The 12,001-nt window shown below is 29.5% G+C and overlaps 1 protein-coding gene across 1 annotated transcript; it reads left to right on the top strand.

Moving 5' to 3' along the window:
- Positions 1–8,690: 8,690 nt before the first annotated feature.
- On the top strand, positions 8,691–10,772 carry LOC114413139 (anthocyanidin 3-O-glucosyltransferase 5-like). The gene has a single exon (XM_028377354.1). The coding sequence runs from the start codon at positions 8,764–8,766 to the stop codon at positions 10,279–10,281; it is 1,518 nt and encodes a 505-aa protein (XP_028233155.1). The 5' UTR covers positions 8,691–8,763; the 3' UTR covers positions 10,282–10,772.
- The last annotated feature ends 1,229 nt before the right edge of the window (positions 10,773–12,001 follow it).

The raw sequence follows: 12,001 nt of genomic DNA, 5'->3' as shown, positions 1-12,001 counted from the left end.
GCCAGGATTGCCTTTATATAATGGATGAGCACTGTGGAAATTAGAATTATATTATATATATTTTATTGTTGGCTCCGCCTTTTCAAACTAAGTTGTTCATAGAAATCTATCAAGAGTGAAATTTTGACTTTTTCACACGGTGTTGACCATGAGCTAGCTCCCCCTTTGCCTTGCCTCAAAGTTTCTTCGTGATTCATTATATGGTTTTGTTTTGACTATCTCTATGTAGATTGGAAAAGTACAAGTTGAAAATTATTCTGTTTTGATTTCTATCGATGATATTGATGAACTTTCCTATATAAAAAAAAACGTTGATATTGATTTTTTCATTGACATTTTTATAATACTTTTCTTTTATTTTCTTAATTACATCACATATTTTATCTCTTTTTTTATTGTAGAAATTATTAAAGTTTAAATAAATATAACGTTACTTTATCAGTCTTATGCTTATAGCTATTTACCAAACTTTTCAAGTTTGACAGCCGAGATTCTTCCAATTGAAGAAACAAACGATCTTTATTCTTAGGACAACTTTAATCATGTAAAATAAAAATAAAAATACTAAATATTTAGCTCTTTAAACTCATATATATGTGTGTGAATATTTTATTTTCTCGACTGTATGAGTTTTTTTAGGCTGTGGTATAGTTTTATTTAAATACACACATACCTAATGATATTTATTTACAAATAAAATAAAAGCAACTCTTTTTTTAACACATTTAGACCATTTTTAATGGAATTTTAAAGATGAGTTCTTATGCTAAAAAATTCCTTTTTGTTAGATTTATCAATAAATATGTTTTCAAGTTCTTTAACATAGAGATTGAGCTTCAATGAAAGAATTTTCAAAAATTATCCTTTTTAATCAAAAATAATTTTTTAATATCTCTTTCTCTAATTAATTCATAAAATATATTTAAGTAAGGTTTATTGTGAGACCCACAAAAAATATCTAAAAAATCTAAAGTGAAATTTACTATTAAAGTAAAAAAAATTATTATATGTTATACTACATCATGTAACCCATTAAAAATAATACAAAAATTCAAAAAAAAAAAAATCTACCACTCTTACAAGTCTAACCATGTAACATGGGTGTAGCCTTATAACTTGTATTTTATTAGTTCTTGGTGTAAATAAAAAATAAGAATCTGATTTTAATAATAGCCAGCCCTCTATTTCTGACTTAACGACCTTACTTAGCTATCAATATATATACCAAAAGATGAAATTGTAAGCATCTAATTCGAATTTCTTTCAAACTCTCTCTCTCTCTCTCTGTCTTGCTTATATCTTTCTCTCTTCTTTAAATAATGATGTAGTGCGTAATTAAAAAAGCAAGAAGTTTCGGTTACTCTGTTTCGTTGACGCAACTTGTAAAGTGTTTTTTATTATTACTTGTAAATTATGTATACTCCATAAATCATTAAATTAAATTCTTTTTAAAAAAAAAAACACACAAGCACGGTACTTATCTTCAATAGTATTGTTAAAATAGAGTACGACGCCCTCAAGGAAATCGCAAGCTCGCAATATATGTGACTTCACTTGCATATAAACTATGAAAAAATCTCCTTTCGGAATGAACACCGGAACACGCTTTCCACATAATTATATTATATATAATATATGCAAGGAAATAATTGAAGGTACATATAAAAAATTTATCTTTCTCGAAGTCAAGTAGTATTTTTTTTTTGTTGTAATTTTTCATAATTTAACTTGTAACTTGTTGTGATGTTCACCACAAACCATAAGAGGTTTGAGATTCAAAGATGAGCAGGGAGAATTAGAGAAGAAGGTTTCTTGTATTGATTCGTGTATATGCTAAAATGAGCATAATTGGTTACATTCAATTAGTGTTTCCTTATTTATTGTTGTGAGTAGGACCCTGTTACCTCGTGTCAAACTCTTATATGTGTCTGTTGGGCCCTGAGGTCCCTTACCCTAAAGCTGAGTTATAGTATTGGTCTAATCTTTGCAATAGTTTCATGCCTTAGGCCTATTTTATTTTCATTAATTACCTGTCTAGAATGATTTTTTGTCATTTAGCTGGGATTTATTTCAAAACAGTTATGTTTGAGTCGATATTATTTTGAAGAAGTAATATCAATTTTATAAGTAAAATGAAGATTTACCTTGAAACATAACTGATTCTTAACGATATCAAAATTCTTTAACATAAATTGACTTAATCTGAGTCTGGAAAATCTCAATCAAGGAACCCAGTGTGAAAAGAGGAACTTCAGATCAGAAAATGAAAGTGTTGTCAATAATTAATGTCTACAAAGTAGATAATAAAAATTAAATTTATTACGTAAAACTTTTATTATAAAAGTATTGTTATTGTATTTTGTAAAACAAAGATTCTGTTATTTAATAACTACACAGTAGAGTTGACATCATTATCTGTGGAAAAAATAATTTAAATTTATTGGCATTAATATATTTAAATTAAAATATAATTCTTTTTTTATCATATCTATAATCTGATATACAAAAATTTATTAAATAATGTGTAGTTATGTTTGAAAAAATAATAATTAAAAATAAAAGTTATATTTAAATTAATTATAAATATATTATGTTATTCAATATATTCTTGATCAAATAAATTAATTTATTTATTTTTTAGTTTTATTTCTTAGGTCAATTTTTATAATAAATAGTTGCACTCAAGAAAGTATCAATTATCATCTTATATCAATTTTATTTCTTTAGTTTTATTTCTTAAATAAGGTATACACAATTACAATTATACTATATAAATATCTATGCTAATTATTATTGTTATTAATATTGATTTTCTCTTTTTTATATTTATTTATTATCATTGTCAAGAATCAAGGACGAAAATGGAGATGATGTTAGAGAATAAGAATAATGAATAACATGCATGCTCCATTACCATATTTATCTTAATAATCATTTATATATATTTTTAAAAATAACTGTATATAAACATATGATTAAATACTTTTTTTTATTTTTTGGGTTTAACTTTGCTTTCTAAATCTAATAAAATATTTTGATTTGTTCTCATGTTGTTATTAAATCATTTATCATACTACATTATCAAATTGATGCTTTAAATTAGTCTTATAATTGTTCTTCAATGTATTTATCATGAATGTATTTCAATATGTGAGCAATCTTAAATTTTTACTCTATAGTTTAATCTTTTATAAAAAAATGTACTAACAACATATCCAACTATAATAACTTCAATAAAATTAAATATGTATTTCATTGTTTATGAAATTTTAAAATATAAATAATCCAGAATATCATCAAAGCTAATTAGAAAGTGATATTTTATAAAATATATTATATATTTCAATTATATTAGTTTTTTTATTCTCATTAAATAAGTTATACACAATTGAGACAGATGGAGAGGAAACATAAATAATATACAATCTTATAATACTCTGTTGTCATATTTGTCTTAACCATCATTTATATTTTTTTTATAAAACATAAGATTAAATACTTTTATTTTGCTACAAACAATGTTTATAACATTATGATTTTATTACTTTCATTTTGTTATATAATATTTGTTTTCTGTTTAATCTTCAAATCAGTTATATGTACTGATAATTCATTTTTTTTCTCATTTATTTACTTTTAAATTTAATAAATAACAATATTATATAATAATATAACTGTATAGTCCACACCTATATTATTATTTGTATTTTCTTGCTTATCCGTGTAAATACACGTGTTAGGACTAGTTATGAAAATGAAAGTTGTTCTGGCTAGAGATAATTGGAATCAATTAGGATCATAGAATCGAACAAAAGTGTACCAAAAAAGTGAAAACAACTCAACAAAAGCAAAAGGCCCATAATTTAAACATATATTTACCAAAAAGAAAATAACTTTACGACGGAGTGGAAAGGAAAAAGAGAAGACGATTAAGAACGCGCTTCTTTTGTATCATACTATAGAAAATAACTTTTCGTCACGCTAGTCTGTTCTTCTATCATACTACACCTTTTTATCTCTTCATTCACGAGTTAAATTTGCTTCTGTAAAAAAAAAAAGAACGCGCTTCTTTTATCTTGTATACATGGAAGTACGTTTATACGAATTTGTGAATGTCCTGAGATGTTCATCGCACCGTAGCCATGTGGATTTGTTAACTTTATGTTCATTTTTGCTCCAACATACCATGGGAAAGTTGCAGCGACAGACTAAGGAAGGAACAACATTTTTCCACATTTTATTTATATTAATTATATTCTCGTTTGTAAACAAAATATAATATAATTTTAGTCTTATAATTTTTTTTGACAGATTTTATTTGTCTTATAATGTGATTTTAATTTTTCCATTTTCTATTGATTTTAAAATTTTCAAAATGTTAGAAATTTTTAAAATATTTCTATCATCACTAAATAATTATGTGATATATATATATATATATATATATATATATATATATATATATATATATAATATTATTACATAACATGTCGCTTCAAAATAGTAACTAATACAACATAATTATATATAAAATATATATACCATGTTATCATCAAAAAGATAATAAAAACTATTAAAAACTTATAAAGATTAAAATTAAATAAAAAAGTTTAAAAGATAAACCTAAATTAAATCATATTTATAATGATTAAGAAGATATTTAAATCTGAAAATGACAAGAAGCTAGCTAGTTATAACTTGTAACTACTGTCTGCACGGCGATAAATTATTATACGTGATCGGCTGGCCTTCTCAAGTCATCAATTGCCTTCTGAAGTCTAAGAGCGGTTTAGATGCTTAATTACTGGGAATCTTCGCTAACTTGGGCCTCTATTAATATTGTCTGCACTCTAAACTCTAAATACTGAAGTCTAAGGCGCTATTTTACGGTGTTTTGTTTTTAAAAAAATTATAAATAGTTTTAATAACAAGAGATTAAAAAAAAAGTTTAGATTTTCACATTATATTTTCATCTCACTTACGGTAAGTTAGCATCGTGGTGAGCTGGTGACAGAGTAATGCGTTGCGGTGGTTCAAGTTTGGATCCGCTGGTAATGGAGTTTTGAAGCAAAGACACAAGCTAATATTAGTGGATAAAAAAAAATTAAAATGTATAATTTTTAGTCTATAATGCTTTGTCGCAATTCTTAATATTACAAGAAATTGTAGGCACGTGTAGTTGATGCAGCCGCAAGAAAATTTGTTTTGAAAATAGGAAGCTGACAAACTTTAAACCCTTTTGTGAGAAATGTAATATACGATTTAAATTCAAATTCAATTAAATAAATAAATTATTAGACGAATAAAATATGGGTGAAATACAGCATGAGTCTTGACTCTTGAGAATACGGGTGTATAGGAGTTCCACTCACGCCTGTATCCAAATCAACCCAGATAATTTGGGTTAGATTTGGGATAAATAATTATTTGTGCCTTCAATATATAAAACGATGATAAATTTATTTTTAAAAGATAAAAATTTAAATTTAAAATTTTAAAAGTAGAAAAATTTGACAAATATATTTATTTGTCAAACAAATTTGTGAGTGCTTTATATATTCAGTGACGAAAATAATTATTTATCTAAAATATAATTTAATCTTTGTTTTCTCTCATTTTTTTATTGTCACAAATATAATATTACAATAAACACTTAAAAAATAAGAAAACAAATATAAATTATAACAAAAATTATAATAAACATAATATTAATTAATAAGCATAATCGGTCTATTACTCTGAAATTTTTAATATGACAATATCTTACTCAAAATATGAGATTTAAACAAAAATACACGATCATTAAGTTAATTTTTACAAAAAAAAATTAAACTCAACTTAATTTTGTCACTACCTAATGTTGTCACAGTGGAAATTTTAGAACAATAGACAAATTATATTTATTATTATGTTTGTTCTAAGTTCTAACTTATATTTGTTTTTTTAGTGTTTATTGTAATATTATGTTTGCAACAATAAAAAAATGAAGATTAAATTATATTTTGAATAAATAGTCATTTTTGTCCATGAATGTAACACATAAGTTTTTTCATTAACTATAATGGACGAAAATTAACGAGTGAATGAATTTGTTACACCTTTTTTCATTTTTGAAGACTAAAATTTGAATTTGAATATTTCGGAAACAAATTTGTCAATGATTTACACATTTAGGGACGAAAGTAATTATTTATCCTTATATTTTTTAAGAGTTTTGATCAAATTCGACCTAATTCAATCAAATTCATTTATGCACAGGTTGGGTAATGAGTTTTTAAACTCAATCTAACTCATAATATATGATTAAATTATTTATTAAATATAAAATACATTAATTTTGATCTAACATAATTTATTGAATCATTAAATTAAATTATCCATGATTTTTTTTCTTTTTTAAGTTATTTTTCATCCTTTGCTTAATTTTGTTTATATTTTCTCATGCTAATAGTTTAATATAGTATTTTATTTTTATCTAAAACAAAATATTATATTAACATTAAAATTATTAATTCTATTAGGTAATATTATCACAATTTAGTTTTTTTTTATCACATTTAATCATTATATATTTATATAACTTTAGACAAAAATAAATTATTATTTTAAATAATTTTAATTTTTATAAAAATAAAAATTTAACATTTAGACCCGTTAACTCAATCTCATCCAATCTAATTATAATTAATTTGATTTGAATTCGATCCATTAATAAAATTGTACAAAATTCAATCCATAAAATTAAAATTGGATAGAATAACCGATTTAATCAAATACCACCCAACTGCACCCGGAAACACCCAACTTGACAACAACCACTCTCAACTTGGTTAGTAGGTTTGCAGGATTTGGGCGGGTAGGTTAGTGCAGGTACGGCCACTACCGGAGCAGATTATTTTATCCTTATTAATTGTGTTGTTTATATGATTTATAAAAATCAAATATACAAAAAAAAAAACAAAAAAAAATACATGGACCATTTAAGCTTTTTACATTATTTTTCCAAACGTTAGAGTCAGACCGGCCTAATAACAACAAAGTAGCTAAAGTTTAAATTTCAGGTTGAATAATAATATAATATTTATCAATTAGTTTTATAAAATAAAAAATTATACATATTAACAAAAATATCATATATGTTGATAAAAATACCCAACTTATAACTTTTTTTTATAAAAAAGATCTCTTAAAAATTAATTAGAGTTGTATTACTGAATTTGAAAATAAATGGGCCTAAAAAAAATTAAATACAACCGTGGTGCATTACAAAGAAACATCCAGAGGTAAGACTTTCGACATAAATAAAAATTGCCATCCAGTACATTTTAGTAAAAAACTCAACTATATATTTTACAAGTTTTTCAATTTTCATTTTATAAGTTCATCACCACCATAAAATATCATGTTGCTCGTTGCATTGGCTTCATACGTCATCCTACTCACTGCATCGCCTAGTATCAGACTCGATGATTTGTTGGTCCTGCAAACATCAAACCACAAATAATCAAATAACGGCCAACATCAAGAAGATGGTAAGAAAAATTTATTGTTGCACCCAACATTGAAAGGCGCACAGCATTTTATGTTGAAACGTGATCGACCTTCACATGTTACAATTTTTTTGTCTTGTCAGAGATGCAGCTGCCCAGGTTGCCTGAAACTATTGGTATTGTATTAGAGCAGGAGTTTGTACATTAATTAGAGTTTCTCAATATTATTCCTCCCTTTAAGAATACGTGATATTTTAGAGAAGAAAAATTATTTCAAAATGTATATTTTATAAAATTAATGTTATATTAAATACTTTTTAAAGCCCTCCTAAATAAATATTTAATAGGAGTGATGCATAAGGAAAAATATATATTATTGAAGATGGCTCTGATGCATAGTTTTTAAGGGGGCCTTGAATCGATTACATTATGAACGTGATCCATGTGTACAATTTGATAGTGAAAACAGAGCAAAATAATGCCATGAGCAATTTACTAATTGGTCATTGTTCCATTTGCATATATTACCACATTGGCATTGAAGAATGAAGAGTGGCCTCTTTGCTAAGCCGACCTCGAACATTTTTCTATTTATTTTTATATAATAAGAAATTATAATAAATAAATATATATCTACAATTATATAAAATTTAAATGAAGAATAGTTATAAATAATTTAAATTCTAATATATTTTTTTAGCAATTGGTAATTTCATTTTTAAAAATATTAAAATTTAATATAAAGATAATGATAAAGTTAAAAAGATGTAGGTTTTAAAAAAAAAGATAATTATTAAAATAATATATATAGATAGAGATCAAGAAAGAAGACTTTTAGATAGTTGAAAGAATTTTTCAACTAATTAAAAGGTAGTATGATTCCATAAAAGAAAAAAAATACTAAAAATTTCTAATTGAAAAACTGGTGATATGTTATAATGTGAAGAAAAATGTTTATATGATTTTTCTAATCACACGCTCCAGTACCTTCAATAAAAATATAAGGTGATTTTATATGATTGAAAAATGTTTATTAAAATTATTAAAACTAATAAAACAAGATATATTTTAAGTTTCTTTCATAGTTTAATAAAGTTTACTTAAAATAGAAAAGCATGGAGAATGTATGAAAAGTGAAATGAATAGTAGGTGGCTTGTAGTCTTGTTTGTGTCTCTTCCTCAGATACAATTACACCTTGCACGTTATATAATGGGGTAGTCTCCGTACTTCATTTCCATCAAATCCTTCTATAGTCATACATTGATATCTTTGATGGCAACGGCAAATGCAGAAGCATCCTCATTCCAACAACTACCCATGAAATCCCACATTGCTGTACTACCTAGTCCAGGCATTGGCCACGTCACACCCCTCCTAGAGCTCTCCAAGCTCCTGGTCACACACCACCAGTGCCACGTTACCTTCCTCAACGTCACCACCGAATCTTCCGCAGCCCAAAACAACCTCCTTCACTCCCCAACTCTCCCTCCCAACCTCCACGTCGTCGATCTCCCACCCGTTGACCTCTCCACCATGGTCAACGACCAAACCACCATCGTAGCCCGTCTCTCTGTCAACCTTCGAGAAACCTTGCGTCCCCTCAACACAATCCTCTCACAACTGCCCGATAAGCCCCAAGCCCTAATTATTGACATGTTCGGAACCCATGTTTTTGACACCATTCTCGAAAACATTCCCATTTTCACTTTTTTCACTGCCTCAGCACACTTGCTCGCCTTTTCCCTCTTTCTCCCTCAGCTGGACCGTGACGTGGCGGGCGAATTCGTGGACCTTCCGAACCCGGTTCAGGTCCCGGGCTGCAAACCCATCCGAACCGAAGACTTGATGGACCAAGTAAGGAACCGGAAAATCGACGAGTACAAATGGTACCTCTATCACGTGAGTCGCATGACTATGTCAACCGGTATTTTACTCAACACGTGGCAAGATCTAGAGCCCGTCACGCTAAAAGCATTGTCGGAGCACTCTTTCTACCGCAGCATAAACACTCCACCGCTTTACCCTATTGGACCGCTGATTAAAGAAACCGAATCGCTGACGGAAAACGAACCGGAGTGTCTTGCGTGGCTCGATAACCAACCCGCCGGTTCGGTTCTGTTTGTCACGTTCGGGAGCGGGGGCGTTTTGAGTTCGGAGCAACAAAATGAGCTGGCGTGGGGTTTGGAACTCAGTGGCGTGAGGTTCGTGTGGGTGGTTCGGGTGCCGAACGACGCTAGTGCATTTGCTGCGTTTTTTAATGCGGGTGGCGATGATGATGCGACGTCGTATTTGCCGGAAGGGTTTGTTTCGAGGACTCGGGAGAGGGGTTTGGTGGTGAGGTCGTGGGCCCCGCAGGTGGCGATTCTGCGGCACGCATCTACGGGGGCGTTTGTGTCGCACTGCGGGTGGAACTCGACGTTGGAGAGCGTAGCAAACGGGGTTCCGGTGATCGCGTGGCCGTTGTACGCGGAGCAGAGGATGAACGGGACGACGGTAGAGGAGGATGTGGGAGTGGGTGTGAGAGTGAGAGCGAAGAGCACTGAAAAAGGTGTGGTGGGGAGGGAGGAGATAGAGAGGGTGGTGAGGATGGTGATGGAAGGGGAAGAAGGGAAGGAGATGAAGCGAAGAGCAAGAGAGTTGAAAGAAACCGCGGCCAAGTCTTTAAGCGTCGGAGGACCATCCTACGAGATGCGTGCTGCAATGGCTAATGTTTGCTTGTTTGCAACAAAAAAGCAGTGCACCAAAAAGCCCGTTCAGAGGGTGGATCATGAAACTGAAGTCAAAGGTTGAAAATTAACCAGCGTGTTTTCGCGCGCGCTCTTTTGCCGAATCTTTCCTACAATAAAATAACCGTCACGTTTGGCGGTTTCGGCTATAAATAAGTAATTTTTTTCTGCGTGTTGTAGTAACTGGGAGTAGGTTTGGTTTCCCTAAAAGTACTCTTGCCACCTAGGCTTAGAGGTTAATTGGGCTTGCTTCTCCAAACCTTAGTTTAGCCATCCACATTTGTGAAAAACAATAAATGTCATCAGCTTCCTATTTTACCCCCTCATCATTTCCCAACTCCTCATAGAATTGGATTTTCAATGGTCATCGGATGGTGTTCGAAGGAGTTTCTGCTAACTCATATTGTATTTCGGTGTCCCTTTGTTTGCTTTTCGTATTCGTTTCAGGATCTGAGTAGAATATTGTTGGTCTCGTGTGTTTTGCAATCTGGTCAGGTTTGCTTTGGATGAGGTGATTTATGGCTATTTGTAAACCCCTCTTTTGTTCTTTGCCTTGAACGTTTGTACCTGTTTTTGGGTACCTCTGCCACTTCTTGCATTTATTTATAATATATTTGTTTTTGCTGATAAAAAATAAATTGGGATGCTATTCAAAGAGAGCCTATAAAAAAATAATATTAACATTATAGTATATATTTCAGGTTGTACTCCTTTCTACACTTAGTTTTTTCATACTTATACACTTGAAATTAGAAGATTGTGTATCCCTTTGGTCTCCTTGGTTGTACCAACAACAACCACTACTCTATATTTAGTCTCTTCGTATTTATACACTCGAGATTATGGGATTGTCCCTGGACCTCCTTAGTCGGTTCCACCCTTCAATTTGATCGGAGCTTGCCAATTAATACCCTCAAATCCGGACCGACCCTCTCATATTGCCAATTGAGCACTCCACTATTCACGTTGCTCAATCCTTAACCATTAAATGACTTTAATCGATCATGATGTGTGCCTAAGGATCTCAGGATAACAGATAGAATCATGTATGATAACACTTGCAATAATATCATATTGGTCAGTTATGATGCATCCCTATATAATGCCAATGCTTGACCTGGATGAGATAGATTACGCTTAACACTTATGGTCTTGGACTAAATCTCCTTCTTAGGCATGATCTAGTTACAAGAACACATGCCATTTTCAATAATTATGCATTTAAAAGTATTTTTGATAGTATTATACAAACAAATATCATTTCATCAAAATACTTTTTTGAGTGAAGAAATATTCTAACATAAATGTGTGTAAACTCATTTTTTTAATATCAAGCTTAACTTCAACTTTAATCCAACACATGCAATGGAATGGTTGTAATAATGCACTCAATATTCTAAAGTTCTGTCCCTAATTTGACTTAAAATAAAAGTTTACATAACCTTTTTTTAAATAATAATAGTAATAATTATAATGCACTTAATACTTGATTAACCAAGTGAGATTTTTTTTTCGAATTCAAGTTATTTAAGTAATTTTTTTTTTTTGAAAAAGAAAGAGGAGTGTACTTAATAAAAAATTGAAAGTGGATATAGTAAAACTTTTTTTTTCTTGAATTGAAAATCAATGAGCTCGGCCCATTAGCTATAATCAGACCAAAATGAATTTGTATCTCAAGATTAACTCACACTTAGTCACCACTACTTTGTTATTTCAATTTTTGTCTTGATAGTTTTTTTTTTGGCTAAATTATTGTTTTTTTCCTTTAATTTATTTTTGAAATT

This window comes from Glycine soja, chromosome 5 (assembly GCF_004193775.1).
Source record: "Glycine soja cultivar W05 chromosome 5, ASM419377v2, whole genome shotgun sequence".
NCBI classification, from domain to species: Eukaryota; Viridiplantae; Streptophyta; class Magnoliopsida; order Fabales; family Fabaceae; genus Glycine; species Glycine soja.
This window is presented reverse-complemented; position numbering and strand designations above follow the sequence as displayed.

Bases quoted from the DNA above. Each gene is read 5' to 3' on its own strand.
- LOC114413139 (XM_028377354.1), top strand. From the start codon at position 8,764: ATGGCAACGGCAAATGCAGAAGCATCCTCATTCCAACAACTACCCATG.